Genomic DNA, 20897 nt, shown 5'->3' with positions numbered 1-20897 from the left:
TTCTACAATACAATCCTGGAGACTCCAAGTGCACCATAAAATGTATTTCAAAACTCAAAATGTGGATTATCCATGAAACATCTCTTTTAATGTATTCAGTGGTGCGGTCAACAACCTCCTCAATGTTCTCAATGTATGGCCCCAGCAGTACATCCCAGATGAGATGTCTAAAGAAATGTCTATGAGACTGCTCTCCCTCAGGTGACCACTTCCTGAACAAGCGCGTGCTCTTTGGTAGTCTCCTTACTTGTCGACAAATATGTCGAGTACCGAAGCGGTTGATTCCTGGGATTCCATTGTATTTTTAGCAGAAATGTTTGATATCAAGCTGTCACAGGTCTGCTGCTCCAGCACCCTGGTCAGCGCCTGTCTACTACGCACATTGTTTACAGCTACGCCCCAATGACGCACTTCGCTCACAGCTATGCCCACAGCAATAAAACTCAACATAAGCTCAACTCTCCTGCCACACCTTTGTCAGTTCGTATCTGATCCTCTTCTTTTTGTGTCTTTGAAGTGCTAGTCAGATGACAGTTTCCCATGTCTTTACACAGTCTTTTGCGTTGTCATTAAATTCAGCGAGATCTTTTGAGCTGCTGGGTTTGGGTAGTAGAGGGCATTGAATTGAATTGAATTGAATTGAATTGAATTTCTTTATTGTCACGTTAACGCAGTGTTAACTGGGAAAATTAGTTCGGCAGCTCCAGAAGGCAGGTCATACACATACATATATAACAGTATAAAATACAGATTAAATGCAATACAAAAATAAAATAATAAACAAGAATCAAGTCTGCATTTGAGCAATCAAGGGGGGAGGGTGTATATTGCACATGTTGGTGTGGGCGTGTGCGTGTGGGTGGGGGGGTCTGTGTCAGTCTTCACATAAAATGAGCAGTGGTGGGGTGATGACACGGCAGTGCTGCATGGTATGGTCCTCCTCTCCACATTCACAGAGCGTTAGGCCGGCTTTGTAGCCCCATCCTGCCATAGCAGATTTTGATCTGCCTGTTCCTGTTCTCAGGTGGTTGAGTGTCTCCCACCGGACCCATGGTGCTTTTGAGCCGGGTGGGAGATCTTCGGAAAGGGGGATTCCCATGTCAATACGAGGGCGGTCATTCTCAATTTTTGTCGTCCATAGCTGGAGTCTTGTTTCTTCCTGAGATATTGTGAGGGGCTGGGCATGGCTGAGGAAGCTTCTCCTTGACCTCGGCCGTTGGGTCGGGGGTTCGCGTCCATGAAGGATGTGGCGTTCATCGCTGGAAGTTTTGTCCTCTCTACTCAAGATTCAAGAGTTTTTTTATTCGCCATGTTTGAGCATGCCAAACAAGGAATTTGACTTCGGTAAATCACACCCTCTGTTCATTTAGTTGACTAACAACACTCGGACATGTGAAAAATGGCAAATATTCTCAAACATCCCCTGATCTTAAACTCCCAAAAGGGCAAGGAAAAACTCAAAACTCCAGCTAGGGGAAATGAGAAACCTTGAGAAGAGACCACAGATGGGAAGGTCCCTCTTCCAGGATGACCAGGCTGCAATGGATGCAGAGAGGACACAGTACAAACAGTGTAGACCAGTGGTTCCCAAAGTGGGCGGTACCGCCCCCCTGGGGGCGGTGGAAAGATCTGGGGGGGCGGTGAGGAAGAAAGGGGCGGTAGGGGGGCGGCAGTCCAAAGTCGAAGTCAGAAGTTTGAACGTTCGTTTGACGATTTGTACACAACACGTGCAGCAGGACGACGCATCAGGGTCCGGTTACCACACGCCGCTCTGGCCCAGTCAGATCCGACAGCATAGACTACAAAAGCAAAAGCTCAGGTTTGTAATTTCAAGCTTGTAATGTTCAGAATTTTATCTTATAATAAAAACCGCGTTCTGCCGGTCAACATCATCTTGAGTTCAAGTCAACATGAAATTGGGGACTCGCCAGAACGCGCCGTGTTGTGTTGTGTTGAGCTGGTTAGGGTGGTGAATTCACTGATATATATTGTTACAAATGTATATGACTTTGTACTTGTGTGTGCATGTGTGGGTGTGTGGGTGTATATATGCGTGAGTCATTGTGAGGGTGGCGTGCCTTAGATCACGTCCGCCACCATTTCTGTGAGTAAATGGAAGAAAATGAATACATGAGAGGGTAAACTTGCTTTTCATACCTTCAATGTTGTCATTTTTGTCTTTACTAAGTAGGCCTATTTATGAAATGCGATAAAATGCTGTATTTTACATGAAACCGACTGAAAATTACTGACTGCGGGGATCTACGACTTCTTCTTAGTGAGTTCCAGCCTGATGTTGAGAAGCTTATGTCCCTGCACCAAGCACATCCATCCCATTAATATTAAGTGTGAGACAATGAAGGTTACTGGTGGAATGTTTATTTACCATTCTATGTTGCTGAAACAGTTAAAACTGCTAAAAAATACATTTTTTTACTAAATCGGGTTTTATTTGTGAAATACACATTTGTGTTTAACCTTTCTCATTTCAAATTGCAGCATAACAAATATCAAGAAAGAGGTGTTTGTTTCCATATGTGTCTGTGGGGGGGCGCTAGTAATTCACTGGGGAGCCAAGGGGGCGCCAGCCTGCAAAGGTTTGGGAACCATTGGTGTAGACAAATTCAAAAAAGGTGTGGAGAGCAGGATGTTATTGCACAGTATAAGAGTGGTGTGAGTTCATCAGAGCAACAGCCTGGGGGAAGAATCTGTCTCTGTGTCTGCTGGTTTTGGCGTACCGAGCTCTATAACGCCGACCGGAGGGGAGTACCGTTTTTTTCCATGTATAATGCTCCTCCATGTATAATACGCACCATAAAAATGGCATGACGATGCTGGAAAAAAGCCTGTACCCATGTATAATACGCACCCAGATTTTGACTCCTACTTAAGTCCGTAATGATCTTTTCTGCAGTCCTTATTGTCCGTTGCAGTCTTTGCTTGTCTTGTTTGGAGGCCGATCCAAACCAGACAGTGATGGAGGTGCAGAGGACAGACTGGATGATGGCAGTGTAGAAGGTCTTCAGAAGCTCTCGCGGCAGGTTGAACTTCTTGAGCTGTCTCAGGAAGTACAGCCTCTGCTGGGCCTTCTTCCGGACAGAGTCTATGTGGCCGGTCCATTTCAGGTCCCGAGAGATTGTGATTTCCAGGAACTTGAAGGTGTCTGTGGAGAGAATAGTATTACTGTGCATAGTGAGGGGTAAAAGTGGTGAAGGGTCTTGCCTGAAGTCCACTGTCATCTCCACGGTCTTGAGTGGGTTCAGCTCCAGGTGGTTTTGGCTGCACCAGTGGACCAGCCGCTCCACCTCTCTTTTTGTCTGTACCCAGTCTCATCACCGTCCTGAATCAGTCCGATGAGAGTGGTGTCGTCTGCATACTTCAGGAGCTTCACAGGAGAGTCACCTGAGGAGAAATCATTGGTGTAGAGAGAGGAGCAGTGGGGAGAGGAGGCACCCCTGAGGGGGTCCAGTATTGGTGGTACGGGTGTCAGATGTGATGCCCCCCAGCCTCACGCGCTGTCTCCTGTTGGTCAGGAAGCTGGTGATCCACTGACAGGTGGAGGCAGGCACCGCAAGCTAGATGACCTTCTGTTGGAGGATGTCAGGAGCGATGGTGTTAAACGCCGAGCTGAAGTCCACGAACAGGATCCTGGCGTACGTTCCTGGGGTGTCCAGGTGGTGCAGGATGTAGTGAAGTCCCATGTTGACCGCATCATCCACTGACCTGTTTGCCCGGTAGGCAAACTGGAGGGGGTCAAGCAGCGGGGCCGTGACATCCTTCAGGTGGTTCAGCACTAACCTCTCGTAAGATTTCATGACTACAGATGTCAGTGCGACAGGTCTGTAGTCATTCAAACCTGTGATGGCGGGGTTCTTGGCCACTGGAACGATGGTGGAGCTCTTGAAGCACGAGGGCACCTCACACAGCTCCAGAGAACGGTTGAAAATCCGTGCAAAGGTGGGCGCCAGCTGCTCAGCTCAGAAGCAGGAAGGTGACACGCCGTCTGGGCCCGGTGCCTTCCTGGTCTTTTGTCTCCGGAACATCTGGCGCACTTCCTCCTCGCGGATCTGGAGTGCGGGCGCGGCCTCTGCAAGAGAGAGAGTGGGTGACAACGATGATAGAGGTGTGGACAGAGCAGTTGTGGGGAGAGGTGAGTATTTAGATTGTGCTGCAGGAAGTCCCGTTGTGTGGGAGGACCGATCAAACCTGCAGTAGAACCTGTTTAGCTGGTTTGCAAGCCTTGGGCTCTCCACAGTTTCTTGTAGCCCGTGATGCTCTGCAGACCTTTCCACACTGTTGAGGGATCAGGATGTCATGTCTCGTCCCCAGTTTTGTTGTGTGTAGGTTGTAATCGTCTCCGTCTGTCTGTGTGCTCATGTCCGTGTGTCTGTGTACTCGCCCCTCCCTTCCTGTGTGCCCATGATTAGTGTGATCGTATTCACCCGCTTCTTGTTACCTGTCTAGTATTTAAATTCTGTTTGTGTGTCACTCCCTGTTGGAGCATTGATGATGATGCAATTCTCACTGTCATGAGGTTTGTTTGGTTCCTGTCTTTTGTTTCACGTCTTTGTCGGTCAGTCCTGTTGGTTTTGTTGTTAAGTCACGTCAGTTTGCCGAGTCTGTCTTTTTGAGTTCCCTCAATAAACCCTGGTCCAAGCTGCACTTGGTCGCCCTGCTCCATTTTCCACACTCCGCTCATGACACAGGATTGGCAGAGAGGTGTCTCTTCAGGTTCTCCCCGTAACACCTCTTGGCTTTCCTGACCTCTCGGTTCAGTGTGCTTCTGGTCTGCTTGAACAGGTCGCGGTCGCAGCTCCTGTAGGCCTCCTCGTTGACTTTGCGCAGCCTCCTGAGGTTCTGTGTAAATCAAGGTTTGTCGTTGTTGTACGTGCAGAAGGTCTTAGTCTGCACGCACAGATCCTCACAAAAACTGATGTATGATGTGACAATGTCAGTGAGTTCATGCAAGTCTGAGGTTGCAGCTTTGAAAACTCCCCAGTCGGTGCTGTCAAAGCAGGCTTGGAGGTCCTGCCTTGACTGCACTGTCCGCTTCCTCACAGTCCTCACCACAGGCTTAAAAGTTTTTAGTTTCTGCCTGTAGGCCGGGATCAGATGAACTAGACAGTGGTCCGAGAGTCCTAAAGCTGCACGAGCCGCAGAGTGATATGCGTCCTTGATCACGGTGTAGCAGTGGTCCAGAGTCTGTGCCCCTCTGGTGGGACACGTTACGCGCTGTCTGTATCTAAAGGGGGGTTCGTGTGCGAGGTTCGCCCTGTTAAGATCACCCAGAACAATGATTAGTGAATTTGGTAGAAGTTTCTCCATGTTTGTTACCTGGTCAGACCAGCATCTGCGTGGCTTCACTCGCACATGCGCGTGGTGGAATGTAAACAGCCGCCATGACGATCAAGGAGAACTCCCGTGGTGAATAGAACGGCCGGCAGTTTATGAAAAGTGTTTCTAGGAGAGGGCTGCAAAACTCTTTCAACACCGTGACATCAGTACACCAACGTTCATTAACGTAGAAACAGAGACCACCTCCCTTTGATTTTCCGGAGAGCTCCGCGCTGCGATCTGCACGAGTTAGCCAAAACCCCGCTAGCTCCACGGCGTGGTGGGGGGTTCGTTCGCTGAGCCACGTTTCAACGAAGCACAGCGCGGCGGATCTGCTGAAGTCCGTGTTCCTTGTGAGGAGCAGCAGTTCGTCGATCTTGTTCGCCAGGGAGCGGACATTTGCCAGATAAATTGACGGTAGGGCAGAACAGAACCCTCTCTGCCTCAGCTGTATGAGTGCTCCGGCTCGTTTTCCGCGCCGCCGTTGCGCTAGCTTGTATAGCACCGCCGCTTCGGCTAGAATCTCTGACAAACAGTCTGAATCAGAGAGAACAGGAGAGAAAATACCAGAAGAAGACTGTCCGATGTTTAACACTGATCCGGGATGGACAGCAGAGGACACAGAAAACACACAAAATAAGACAGAAACAGAGAGCGACTCACCGTGGATGCCATCCGCGGCGCCATCATATGACGGATATGACGTACTCGGCTGGTGACCTCCCTTCTCACATCTGGAGGAGCGATGCCATTGAGGAGATGCAGATTGTTCACGTTGGTAGGCTTTAAGCAACCAGTTATCAAGCGGCAGGTGTTGTTCAACGCTGAGTCCAGTTTCTTGGGGTGGGTTGATCTCTCCCAAACAGGACATGCATACTCCGCAGAGGAATAGCACAGGGCCAGAGCGGTGCATCTTAATGTATGTGCTGTGGCTCCCCACTTTGAGTTAGCCAGCTTCCGCAGGATGTTGTTTCGGGAATATTCTTGATATGTTCTCTGTAGGAGAGTGTGCGGTCCAGGGTTACACCAAGGTAGACAGGGTTGGTGCAATTCTAAAGTGGTGTTCCAGACCAGGGCTGTGGACTCGGTCGGATTTTTGCACCGAGTCCGAGTCAGAGTCCGGCCTCTTGGCCATGAGTCAGAGTCCAAGTCCGAGTCCGGCTGTCCATTTTTTCTGTTAATTCATGTGACTGCTTAGTCTTTATTCAAGGCTAATTTAGATCAAATCTAAATAATTACAACAGTTTTGTGGTGGCTTTGTCTTTATTAAACATATAAACGAATAAAATAAACAGATACTTTCAAGTTTTAATCATTAATTACACCATTATAGCTCAGACATTTATATATATGTTAGAAAGGAGACTTTCTACTTAATTGTGATCATCATTCATCCATCCATCCATTTTATTTTATTACTCAGGTATTTTCAAAGCAAATTAATATTGTTGCATTTATTAATTTGCTTTAACATGACAGCGGCTCGGTGGCGCACTTGGTTAGCACGTCCGCCTCACAGTTAGGAGGGTGCGGGTTCGATTCCACCTCCGGCCCTCCCTGTGTGGAGTTTGCATGTTCTCCCCGGGCCCGCGTGGGTTTTCTCCGGGCACTCCGGTTTCCTCCCACATCCCAAAAACATGCTTGGTAGGCCGATTGAACACTCCAAATTGTCCCTAGGTGTGAGTGTGAGTGCGAGTGAGAGTGCAAATGGTTGTTTGTCTCTGTGTGCCCTGCGATTGGCTGGCAACCGGTTCAGGGTGTCCCCCGCCTACTGCCCGATGACGGCTGGGATAGGCTCCAGCACGCCCGCGACCCCAGTGGGGACTAAGCGGTACAGAAAATGGATGGATGGATGGATGACAGCGCAATATAATTAAAAGCTGACACGATAGCAATGTCAAACGTGTTCATTTAAGAAAAAGCCACACACGTTGTGATCAAATCTTTCATAACGAGAATGATTTGAGTGAATTGATTTTACAATTTTTATCCCTCCTCCCCACCATCTGTCACTTTGCTTGGGACAAAAGGAGCCTTCAGAACTGAAATTTTGTCTCAATTATTCATTCAAATCAATTCACTCAAATCATTCTCGTTATGAAAGATTTGATCACAAAACGTTTCCGTCTGTACGACTGGTTTTTGAATGCACCCCGCTTCAATGGCAGAACGCGGATGAATTTAAAGACATCAAATGAGAATAATCCTTTATAAAAATTAAAATTGACTGACGCAAACGTGAGTTCTTCATGTTTTTATTGAAAACAACATAGTGCTGACGCCGTACGACGCCGTACGACATCGGTTTTTCGCTATAATTCTGTATAATTTGACGTAGTCCAAACTCACCCAAAGTTAAGGTTTCATGGGAATATTATTGTCATAATTGTCTGGACCATATATGATATTTATTAATTAATGATCAGACAGAACAGTAGTGTATGGCAGTATTGCTATATTTGAGGTTGCAAGTCCTCGGAATAATACCAGATCTATGGTATTTCCATTCTTATGCATTGCTGCCTGTACGGCTTGCGTAAAACCAAACGTATCAGTTAAAGTCTGAAACGCCGAAGTAAGTAGCTCTGACGGTAAATTCATGTGGATGTTGAAATCGCCCATGATAATTATATTATCCGCATTGGTTACTAAATCAGCCACGAATTCTGAAAATTCATCCAGGAAGCCAGAGTAAGCCCCGGGTGGACGGTAAATAACAGCAAGATAAAATGATGGTAAAGCGGTGGATCGGAAAGTGAGAACCTCAAATGTTTTAAATCCGTTCATCGAACGAGGCCTAAATCTAAGCTCGGAATTCGAGATGAGGGCGACACCCCCACCCTTTTTTCGAGGACGCACCACATGCGAGCTCACAAAAGTTAGAGGCGAGGCCTCGTTAAGCGGCAGCAGTTCATTAGGTTTTAACCAGGTCTCGCAGAGACCAAAAACGTTTAGATTATGTTCCGTGATGAGATAATTAACGAGAACTGGTTTTGTATGAAGCGATCTAATATTTATAAAACCAAGTTTAAGTGTAATTGGTCGATCCGGGTGCGTATCTATCGAAGAATATTTATACGAGATGCGAGTAAGATTGTGTTCTCTAGGCCTGACATCACCTCTCGAATGTTTGTTAGCGCGGTGGGACGATACGACCGTGGGAATCTGATAAATATTTGTTACACGTGTAAATTAACTGAAACAGGCACCGTTTCATCAGCAAAGCCGGTCAGGGTGGAGTGAGTGGATTTGTCTACTACCCCAGTAGAAAGTGTGTTTATGTGTACTGAAGCACTATTCAAACTATCACGCTCTAGTCTACACGAGGAGCTATGTGCATGCTGGAAGTCTAGCCTAGCGCCAGTTAACTTTAGCTTAACAGACTCCAAACCCATCCTGACAGGTGGTCTAATCACCTGTGCCCTGGCCTGCTCTAAAGTGACCCGTCATTTGTGGCTCAAACAGTAATCTATATCCCTAAAAAGAGTGAGCCTAGCAGGGACAACCTCTCTAAGAGAAGGGTGCAGTTGGTGCACGAAGCCGCACAAACCTCTTGATCCGCAGCCATACTTTGTGTCTGATGATCGACGGTAGACAAACGGCCACGGCCATGAAGCCTCTGCTCTCCCAGGCACTCCGGCTGTGAAAAAAAAGATCGACAGTGTAATAAAAGATTCAAACTTACTTTAGAGTCAGGGAGATGAGTTCCACGCTGGAGAAAACAAGATTGTCCAAGCCTGAAAAGTATTGGGAGTCTGGGCTGAGAAGGAAGAGGGCGTCCGGCAGAGAACCCCTATACAGTCATGTATAACATACATGTAAAACATAACTGAGACTGCGCCTTTCGGTGCACCTTTTGGTCGTGAAAATACGGTAGTTGTTACCGTATCTTCCGCACTATTAGGCCCATTGGTTCCGTTATCCCTCGGATGTATATGGTAAAATTATGTCTGAGGATTTTTCCGTCCGTTGAGTGCGTTTTGTATTCCTTCTTCTTGTCTTGTCCTCTTTATTTTTGACTTGGTTGTTTTCCTTTGTTTATGTTAATTGACAGAACAAAGTCCATTGAATACCCCTGGGTCTGTCAGTTGTATTCTGTATGACGCAGTCGATGGCAATCAGGAAGAGAATGGGGGGAAATAGTACACCCATGCTGTACACCTGACTCCACAGTGAACCAAGTAGCCAGCTCACCACTAACAATGACGCTGCACTCAAAGTGACAGTAGAACATCCCTATGAGAGCGACCAGTTTTGAAGGAACTCCATAGGCCCTAACGATCTTCAATAGGGTGTCACGATGTAGGCTGTCAAAGACTTTACGAAAGTCGATGAAGGGGATGTGCAGAGGAGTGGTCCATACCGAGGCGGTTGACTTCTGGGGTTCCCTGTACAAATGAATACTATATTTCCCATTATGGAAGACCTCCTGCGTGGTCCCCGTACCAAAGGTGCTGCGCCCCAAGGAGCCTAACCACTTCAGTCCTATTGCCTTGACTTCCCACCTGATGAAGACCATGGAGAGGATCATCCAGGGTCACCTGCGTTCACTGGTGGGAGCGCAGCCGGAGCCCCTGCAGTTTGCTTACCGGCCTGGTGTTGGGGTAGACGATGCAGTGATTTATTTACTGCACAGAACAATGCTTCACCTGGAGGACATCGGGAGCACTGTGAGGATCATGTTCTTTGATTTCTCCAGCGCTTTTAACACCATCCAGCCATCACTACTCAGGGTGAAGATGGAGAAGGCGGGTGTGGACCAGCGCATGTTTGCATGGACAACAGACTTCCTCACCGACAGGCCGCAGTATGTGAGGTTACAATGCTGTGAGTCTGACGTGGTGGGCTGCAGCACAGGTGATTGATTGAATATTTATTGATCCCCAGGGGTGGGGAAATTCAGGCCCCAGCAGTATCCATACCACAGAGTGGGTATACAAAAGACACACAGATGGCATGAGCGCAACTCAATAGGCTCTCATAAGGCTGCCACACAACGGCGCCACAAAGAAAGTCAGAAAGTGCACAAGATAAAAGCCATCAAAGTAAATCAAAGCTAAGACAAAGGAAAAAAAAGTAACAGCGGCCAACCAGCACCCGTCAATACAAGAGAACACCCCAAAACGCACAAAATAGCCTCCACGGGGTCCATCGACAGGTGCAAGGGCAGTCCAGTTCAACGGCGCCCAATGGACCGTGGTTGTGAATCGGTGAAAACATCACAAAGCAGGCAAACGTGTGAGCAGCGTCCCGGGCACCCAGTCGGGGCACGTGCAGATGGTCACCACGGGGCTAGCATGGCGAACGTCGTTGGTTCCGACGAGCACGAGGGAGCGGACTCCCCACGGGGGTTGCGGCTGCCAGGCCAAGGCGAGGGACCCGGTCATCACTGGCCGGATAAGCAGGAAGCCGTCGTAGAGTTACGCCGGTCTCGACCGATGATCCTGGTCCCAGGAAGAAAAAAATAAAATATACGATCCGAAGAGAGAGCGCGGTGCGCTAGAAGGCACCAGCATCGCCGAATGGACAAAGACAGAAAGAAAAAGGAGAAAAGAAGGAAATAAAGAGGAAAAGAGAGAACACTGCTGGGAGGCAGCCACTCACGGCGCCATACCAAGAAACATATGGTGTGTACGGTGCTCTTTCCTTTTCACCCTGTACACTTCGGTCTTTACCCACGACACTGCACACTGCCACATCCAGAAGTTCTCCGACGACACGGCCATTGTTGGATATGTTTCTGAGGGGAACAATCTGGAATACAGGACGGTCATCAAGGACTTTGTCAGCTGGTAAGAGCTCAACCAGCTTCAGCCGAACACCAGCAAGACAAAGGAGATGGTTGTAAGCTTCGGGAGGACAGCACCCCACTTCACTCCGGTGAACATCCAGGGATCGGACATTGAGGTAATGGAGAACTACAAATTCCTGGGTGTTCACCTTAACAACAAAATGGTGGGGGCAGTACGTACAGGGACAGGGGGAGACTAAATAAGATGGTCAGGAGAGCGAGCTCTGTCGTGGGCTGTCCCCTGGACTCCATTGAGGTAGTGTTTGAGAGGAGGATGTTAATTAAACTGAAATCCATCATGGACTACACCTCTCACCCCCTCCATGAAATTATGCGGTCCCTGAGCAGCAGACTATTACACCCACGGTGTAGGAAGGAACGATTCCGCAGGTCCTTCATTCCCTCTGCTGTCAGACTCTACAACATGCGTGGCACCTGATAAAATTGTGTTTCGTCTCTACTAGCGGCACTTTGTCCTTGTCTGTTATTTATCCTTTTTTGAAATTTTGGCACTCATATTCATGCACTCGAATGCGCTGCTGTGACAAGCAAATTTCCCCCCTGTGGGATGAATAAAGTTCTATCATCATCATCGTGCTAATATATTTAACCTTAGAGTCCTCTCCTCCTCACTGACAATTTTTTTACTCTTTCCAGGTTAATTTAGTGAGTAGATTTTCATTTATTCATTTATACATTTATACATTTATAAACCTCCTATTACGCTGTGAAAATTTGGAGATGCTCTTATTTAATATGGTTTCAGACAGATGTCTGTGAAGTAGTTGTTTTACCAAGCACATAAGTGATTGCCTTAAGTGCTATCCATGTGAATTTTAGCTCAGGGATTATCATGGTTTGTAACATATTCATTGCCCAGATTGGATAATTATTAGTCTTTTAGAAGCAACTTCGCGTGTTTGTCAGCTCCACTGAACTCGACAGCTGTTAATCTAGGGCAGGGGTCACCAACTCCGGTCCTCAAGGGCGCCAATCCAGCCTGTTTTAGATGTATCCCCCCTGCAACACATAGAGCTTGCTGATGAGCTGATCATTTGAATCAGTTGTGTTGTTGTAGGGCTGCACCTAAAACAGGCTGCATTGGCGCCCTTGAGGACCGGAGTTGGTGACCCCTGATCTAGGGTGATGTCAGGGCTTTGGGACAGAAGTATCTGGACTACAGCCCATCAGAAGAGGGTCGCGCCCTTCACAATCTCCGATTGGCTGAGAACATGATGTGCGTGTTTGTTGTGAGAGGTTCTGAGTCGAGGCGACCTTTTTCTATCCACCATTGGCAGGTTGCCATGTGTGCTACCTCTGAAATTTGTCAGTTACACCTTTATGAAATTAGGGAGCCACGTGCATAAACTAGGCACACTGGAGCACTGTAGACTGTAAAATCATGATGAGTGACAGGTAAAAGTTGAGCTGACACGCCCACAGTGTCTGACAACTTGATAGAGGACTCTATTTTTTAATTGTTTTTATCCCATTGTATGTATTTGCCCTCCCCATTCAAATTTGCCGGGCTTGTTACCAGCAGTCTTCTGTTTAGTGCAGCGGTGGCCAACCCGCGACTCGCGAGCCGCATGTGGCTCTTTGGCTGGTTTCATGCGGCTCTTTTACGTTCATATCAACATTTGTGTTTATTTTTCGTGCGTATTTGCTTCGCTTGAGTTCAATATGGCATTTTGGTCAAACGCGCATGCGCGTGAGGTGAAATCCCGCAAAGGAGGAGGGACAAACAGAGCGATTGGTTTTGCTGGCTTTTTAATGAATGACGACTGTGACTACGGGGGCCCATTAGGTCCAGAAAAGCTGACAAGACGCTTGCCAAAATGGCAAGGAAAAAATGCACAGTTAAACGAATATATGACAATGAACACAGGACGTTTTTAACAGAGTTAAAGTTGTTTTTGTTGAACGCTATGGCAAGCCATTCTGCCTGATATGTCGGACGTCATTGGCGCATTTAAAAGCTTCAAATGGTCAGCGCCACTTCAGTTCACTTCATGCCAATATTGATAAGGACTTTGCAAAAGGAACTGAATTTTGCAAGCACAAGTTCGGAGACTTTGAAAAGTCAGGCAGAAAAATAGGTACAGTTTTTCAAAAAAATTACGAAGCACTCAGAAACTGTCACACTTGCATTGTTTCAACTGGCTTGGAACATTGCACGGGCTAAAAAAAACATACAATGAAGTGGAGTTTGTTAAAATATGCCTCAGTGACGTTATTGAAATTTTGTCTCCTGAAAACGACAAACTAAAACGAATGGTCCCGAAATGTCCCGCCACACATAGTAAGTGAAAAAACTTTTTGTCTGTGGAATTTGTTGAATTGAGAGTTTGTCTGTGTGAGACAATGCACACAGTGTTCTTTGTTGAAAATGTGGTCTGTGGTTTTAGTACTGTAGGAGTCAATTTGTCATTATCATGTTGGTGCGTGACATAATAATCTCACACAATAAATTTGGCTGAGCAGAGGTGTGTGTGTGTGCGTGTGTGTGTGTGTGGGGGGGTCGTGTGTGTGTGTGTGTGGGGGGGGGTCATGTGTGCTCATGTGTATGTTGTGGCTCTTTGCGATGACACAGTATAAAATGTGACTCTTAGTCTCTGACTGGTTGGCCACCCCTGGTTTAGTGTGTAAAATAAACACACCACCAGACACTTTTATTTTCAGTTTGCAGGAAGTTTAAAAGGTAGCCATTTCTGTTTTTTGTAGGCGGAATGGATCTAGCAGAGCGCCTCCTTGAAGACCAGAAAATGTCTGGGAATAAAGAAGCTTGTGCAGGTCTATCAGACATAAAACTGCTCTTCAGCTACTTGCAACTTTTTCAGGTTACAAACAAGGTACAAAATATCCTTAACTATGGGATTATATACACCCAGTTTTGCTATTTCATACATATACCGTAATTTTCAGACTATAAATCGCTCCGGAGTATAAGTCGCATCAGCCATAAAATGCCCCAAAAAGTGAAAAAAAACATATAAGTCGCATTTTGGGGGGCAATTTATTCGACAAAATCCAACACCAAGAACAGTCATGAACGAGCAACAACAGGCTAAACGATAGGTATGCTAACGTGACATAAACACAAACTAAGAGCTGAGAACGGCCCTGACGTAAAATTCAGAGTTATTCAAAAAACTATTACACAAATAACACGTTAATAAAACCATCTGTGTCACTCCAATTCATTAAATCCATCAATCGTCGTTTGTCAACAATGCGTGTGCGCCCTGACGGCTCTTGCACTTCAAAATATTCCACAGGCCCATATAAATTATATATCAAATAACTATTATATAAGCAATAATGTTATCAAACCATCTGTGCACTCCAAATCATTAAATCCATCGATCAAATTCCTCGTCCTTTGTCAACAACGCCGCGTGTGCGCCCTGACGTCAGCCTCGTCGTTATTCCACAGATCTACTACATAACTATATTGTAGCGTTAACAAAGTTCAAGGAAAGACGTGGGTTTGGTAAACGGCTCTTTATTTAACAAAACAAACTTCCAGGCGTGTGGCGGCGTGGACTTCCAGCCACGGAAGTGGAAGAGAGCTCGATAGAATAGGATTGGGCGTGCGTAAAAGCCATGACCGAGCCCCATCCACCGTCCCCGGATAGCCACCCGGCCAAGCGCCGGCCCTCGACTTCCATCCACGGAGGTGAAAGACAGCTCGGTAGAGTAGGACCCGGCTCGCGTAAAACTATTGTCCGAGCCCCATCCACCGTCCCTGGACAGCCACCCGGCCGAGCGCCGGCCCCCGACTTCAATCCATGGAAGTGAAAGAGAGCTCCGTCGAGTCAATCTTTGTCCTTTATGTAAACAACCGCCTCGCCGCAGCTGACGTCACTTGAAATTCAAATTACAGTAATTGCTTGCTACATTGCGGTTCGTTTATCGCGGTTAGGGTTAAAATTTTTGAAAAAAAAACACATAAGTTGCTCCTTATTATACGTCGCCCCCCCCACCCAAACTCTGAAAAAAACTGCGACTTATAGTCCGAAAATTACGGTACACAGTATTTCTATTAATCATTGTTGCTCTAATGTTGTTATCTTGTCATCTCCAGGTGGTGTTTGACCTCAGTCTAGCTCGAGGTCTGGACTATTATACAGGAGTTATCTATGAAGCAGTGTTGTCTCATGCAGGTATAGAGTCATGTTCCACTGAAGTTCGAAATGGTTCACCTCCTGATGAGTGTGTTAGTGTGGGCAGCATTGCTGGAGGGGGTCGCTATGATGGGTTGGTTGGCATGTTTGACCCCAATGGTAAGAGAGTACCATGCGTTGGTGTCAGCATCGGCATTGAGAGAATCTTCTCGTACATGGAGCAAAAAGCTGAGGTATGTATGGAGTATGTTTCTGAGCTCTATTGTTTTGTATGTTTTTTCCATGTTAAATCTTTATTCTTCACGGCTTAAACACATGTGTCAAACCCAAGGCCCGGGGGCCAGATACGGCCCACCACATCATTTTATGTGGGCCGCGAAGACAAATTGTGCATCAAATTTGTGTCATTACTAGAATTGCAAATTGTCTTCACTTTTAATATATAGTATTTTTTTTTATATTTGACCAGTTTTTGTCAGTTTGTTTTGTAGCTTATACTGTATATAATATGAGGTGCTCATACATTTATTTAGGTTGACAGTCATAATGGCCTTCCGAAAGAAGCTATGACTACATTGCGGCCCGCGAACAAAACGAGTTTGACACCCCTGCTGTATATAATATGAGGTGCTCATACATTTATTTGGGTTGACAGTCATAATGGCCCTCCGAAAGAAGTTATGACTACAATGTGGCCCGTGAAAAAAATGAGTTTGACACCCCTGGCTTAAAGCAAGACTGAAGTTTACTGTCAAGAGTCACAGTAATGGTTTTCTTTAGGCTTTAGCTTTGAAGATACGCACAACCGAGGTGCAGGTGATGGTAGCATCTGCGCAGAAGAACTTGATGGAGGAGAGACTCAAACTTGTCACTGAACTTTGGAACGCTGGCATCAAGGTTAGGGTTTTCTACTTTTCATCTGCAAATGTGGTCAAGATGAGCTGTTATTTCTGTTGTCTTTAAACTACTACAGTGTCAATAGTTTATACTACTCACTGATATAATCTATAATCAAATGGGGTCTACAGTATGCCAAAAGTCACACCTGGGTATCTACCGTTGTTTTAAAGTCACGGTTCAGTTGACATTCATACAGAAGAGAACAAATAGAAATCGTTTGCATAAACAGCAGCAGGTTCAGAGCTTGAAGTACGTTTTATTTGAATCGGTGGTGAGCCGAGGCCGTTTATCTGCTTTTTTTACATCGATGATCGCTGACAAGGGAGGAACTGGATCTCTTAATTTTTTTTATTTATTGTCCTCTTAATCAGATTTTGTTTCTTAGCACATGTAATATCTCATTTTTTCAAAATCACATTTTGAAGTTTAAATCCGCAGGCAGGACGGCAGCCTACTGTCAGTTGAACCAATAGCACGCAAAGCTACAAATCACGTGACATTATTCAGCCGATCTCAGGCCTACGTAGGTATACAATATACAATATACAATAGCTATACAACAATGGCTGTTGGTTTTCTCTTAACACTACATGGCAAAATGCAAGATATTCTGAGAAAAAGGAGCAGCTTCCACATTAGCAGATAGCTATGTTATTTATTTGTTGTTTAAGTTTGGCAATGTTTATTACGAGTAAAGTAAGCCTAAACCGTTAGCCTACTATCGTTTTTTTCCATGTATAATGCGCAAAATTTAACTAATTTATTGTCCTAAAATCTTGGGTGCGCATTATACATGGGTACAAAAACAATTTTTTTTAATCCGGATATGATACGGAGGTCGCCATTACAGATGCGCTTTCTTCTCTGCTGTTCACTTCAAACACGCTCCATACAAACACAATGCTCTCGTATCAGACGCTTGCTCGATCACCTGGTCGTTTGCTGTCACAATGTACCCTACACAAATCCGAAACATTTCTTCGCTATCGAGTTTGCTAGCGCATGCGCAGTGATACTGACCGGCAGAATAACATCCGGTTGTTCCCAAAGATGGTCATTTTTCTGAAATAATTTTACGTTTACGGACTTAAGTAGGAGTCAAAATTTGGGTGCGTATTATACATGGGTACAGGCTTTTTTCCAGCATCGACATGCCATTTTTAGGGTGCGTATTATACATGGGGGCGCATTATACATGGAAAAAAACGGTAGTTAGCTGGTTAGCTTCTCTCATGAGCTAAGCTACGCACACACTGTGGAACTTAAATTGACGTTATGGGTTGGTTTATTAAATATATTCTATTGGTGTTGTCGTAATGTAAATGGCCATTGAGGGTGAGGTAATGGAAGGCATGTAAATGATCCAAAAATATGCTATGTGCACCTTGTATAGCAAATTTCAAAAAGTGGAGAATACCGTAATTTTCGGACTATAAGTCGCTCCGGAGTATAAATCGCATTTTGGGGGGCAATTTATTCGACAAAATCCAACACCAAAAACAGACATGAACGAGCAACAACAGGCTAAACGATACGGTATGCTAACTTGACAAACACAAACTAGGAGCTGAGAACGGGCCTGACGTAACATTCAGTTGTTTAAAAAAACTATTACATAAATAACACGTTTATAAAACCATCTGTGTCACTCCAATTCATTAAGTCCATCGATCGTCCTATGTCAACAATGCCGTGTGCCGCGCCGCAGTTCAAATTATTCCACAGACCCATACAACGATATATAAACTATATTTTAAATAACTATCACATAAACAACAATATTATCAAACCATTTGGGTCACTCCAAATCATTAAATCCATCGGTCAAATTTCTCGTCCTTTATGTCATCCTGGTGACAGAGGACATGTCCAGAGGATATGGCGCTTTAAAGTGTTAATTACTTTATTTGATTTTTTCTCTCTATTTTTCATGTTTTGAATATGTTCAAGATAAAGATATCAAAGCATGTGAAGTGATCAACTATACTAAAAATAACATGTGAAGTGGTCAACTATACTTGTAAGTAAGTGATGTGTTAATGATCAAGTAAAAATTTGTGAAAAAAAAACATAAGTCGCTCCTGAATATAAGTCGCCCCCCCCCACCTAAACTATGAAAAAAACTGCAACTTATAGTCCGAAAATTACCGTACTACCGTGGAATTGTGTTAAAATATTTGTTAAATTAATTACATTGCAATTTGCTAATTTTATTGCACAGTGTACAGTATAAGGTGCATTTTAACCATCTTAGTAACATATCTTGTGAAATTTTAATTCATTAAGCACTAAATGACTAAACAATATTGCCACTATGGTTATACTTCCATGCCTTGACTGTGAGAAATGGTGCTTAAAACATACACTGCAGGGAATTTTTGTGTATTCTATTAATTAATTATTTATTTAGTTATCTTACCTGAGCCTGTCCACCTGCATTTGCGTACCCCAAGGATGTCCAACTTGTAGTTGTCCATTTCCTTGCGTAGTTGAGCTAGCCTGGATGTCTCGTACATGGTGTGAACATTCCATGTTCCAAGGGGTATCTTGGATTTGGGCCGAAGAAAACTCATCATGTTCCTAACTTCCCTCTGAGGGCTTTCATCAGGAGCAATTGTATTGCTAGTTGGTTGGACGCACGGAGCCTCTGGCAGGGCATTCAGACGCTATCAACGCCCGTAAGGCGGCAGGCCCTGACAACATCCCAGGTCGGGCGCTGAAAGGCTGCGCTGGGGAGCTGACAGGTGTCTTCACGGACATCTTTAACATTTCCCTGCAGCAGGCCATCGTCCCTTCGTGTTTCAAGGCTGCCACCATCGTACCTGTGCCGAAGAAACCTGCTCTGTCCTGCTTCAATGACTACCGCCCCGTGACACTTACGCCCATCATCATGAAGTGCTTTGAGCGGCTTGTCATGGAGCACATCAGATCCATTCTCCCCCCACCATAGACCCCTTCCAGTTTGCGTACCGAGCCAAACGGTCCTCTGAGGATGCCATCTGCTCTGCCCTCCACTCGGCCCTCACCCGCCTGGAGAGAAGGGACTCGTACGTGAGACGTGGACTTCAGTTCTGCCTTCAACACCATTGTGTCGCAACGACTCATCTGCAAACTCGACAAGCTGGGCCTCAGTACCTACCTCTGCAACTGGCTACTGGACTTCCTCTGTCAGAGGCCTCAGGTGGTACGTGTTGGCGACAAAATCTCCGCCAGCATCACGCTGAGCACGGGGGCCCCCCAAGGCTGCGTGCTCAGTCCGCTGCTCTTCACCCTCCTGACGCATGACTGCACTGCAACCTACAGCGACAACCGTATAGTGAAGTTTGCTGACGACACGACTCTGGTGGGTCTCATCACCAAGGGAGACGAGACTCAATACAGGCTGGAGGTTGACCTTCTGACCACGTGGTGCAGGGACAACAACCTCCTGCTGAACGTCGACAAGACCAAGGAGATTGTTGTGGACTTCCGGAAGGGTCACACCCAACACCTGCCGCTGACCATCGACGGTGCTGTGGTGGAGAGAGTGAGCAGCGCCAAGTTCCTGGGGGTGCACATCAGTGAAGATCTCTCCTGGTCCACCAACACCGCATCACTGGCAAAGAAAGCCCAGCACCGCCTGTACTTCCTGTGGAAACTCAGGCGAGCAAGCGCTCCTCCGGCCGTCATGACTACATTTTACCGCGGCACCATTGAGAGCGTCCTCTCCAGCTGTATTGCTGTTTGGGGTGGCGGCTGCACTGACTACAACTTGAAGGCCCTGCAGCGCATAGTGAACACGGCTGGTAAGATTATTGGTGCTTCGCTCCCCTCCTTGAAGGACATTTACACCTCCCATCTCACCCGCAAGGCGACCACGATTGTGAGTGATGTGAGTCACCCCGCTCACTCTTTGTTTGATCTTCTGCCCTCTGGGAAGAGGTACAGGAGCCTGCCCTCCCGCACCACCAGACTCTCAAACAGTTTCATACTCCAGGCTGTTAGGATCCTGAACTCGCTTCCCCGTTCTGCGTAGCGTCCTGTACTTTTACTGTCTGTATGCACACTGGCTCTTATTTGTTGCGTTATCTGTTTATTAGTGTGAAGGTGAAGACCTTCACACTATTGTTATTCCTGTCCTTTATTAGTGTGAAGGTGAAGACCTTCACACTATTGTTATTCCTGTCCTTTATTATTATTAGTGTGAAGGTGAAGACCTTCACACTATTGTTATTCCTGTCCTTTATTATTATTATACTACATCTTCCGCTCACTTTTTCGCTGATTAACTACTTCCACATACTTCAACCGATTCACTCCATTCCACTTTTCACTTATTCCAAATATTCATGGCATGGGTGCTCACATTTTTCTCGTTCCAAAAATTTTCCGTTTTCGCAAAATTCACAAATTTACGGCGATTTTTGCCCCATTCATTCTTAATGGCAGATTCAACATTTCACATTTATGTTGTTCCAGTTTGAAATTCACATAATTCAACACATTCAAATCACATTGGGGACATTCCCAAACTTGCCAAATTCAACATTTTCACGTTTTCATCTTTTATTTTGAAATTCACACCCAATTCCTTTTTCCCTTTTCCCTTCTCATTTCTACATTTTTCAACCGATTCAACCTCTTTTCTCTACCTATTCCACAACTTCCCACTTACCAAAAACTTCACATCTTTTATTTTGAAATTCAACCAAAATTCTCTATTTCCTTTTTTCTACTTTAATTTCTACATTTTTCAACCGATTCAA

General features: G+C 45.7%; 1 protein-coding gene and 1 long non-coding RNA gene across 9 annotated transcripts in view; one reads left to right on the top strand and one right to left on the bottom strand.

The window, feature by feature from the left end:
* The window catches only part of hars (histidyl-tRNA synthetase), a 94827-nt gene that overhangs the window by 48587 nt on the left and 25343 nt on the right, over positions 1-20897 (top strand). For all 8 annotated transcript variants that reach the window (XM_061285633.1, XM_061285647.1, XM_061285618.1 and 5 more), the window contains 3 exons: positions 13850-13977; positions 15213-15485; positions 16033-16149. In XM_061285633.1, the coding sequence (XP_061141617.1) occupies positions 13850-13977; positions 15213-15485; positions 16033-16149 (518 nt within the window). The remainder of the gene's footprint in view (positions 1-13849; positions 13978-15212; positions 15486-16032; positions 16150-20897) is intronic.
* On the bottom strand, positions 2364-4682 carry LOC133158471 (uncharacterized). The gene is made up of 2 exons (XR_009715221.1): positions 3513-4682; positions 2364-3402 (listed from the first exon to the last, which is right to left on the bottom strand). It is a non-coding gene; the product is annotated as an uncharacterized LOC133158471 (long non-coding RNA).

Source organism: Syngnathus typhle, linkage group LG1, assembly GCF_033458585.1.
Source record: "Syngnathus typhle isolate RoL2023-S1 ecotype Sweden linkage group LG1, RoL_Styp_1.0, whole genome shotgun sequence".
NCBI classification, from domain to species: domain Eukaryota; kingdom Metazoa; phylum Chordata; class Actinopteri; order Syngnathiformes; family Syngnathidae; genus Syngnathus; species Syngnathus typhle.
This window is presented reverse-complemented; position numbering and strand designations above follow the sequence as displayed.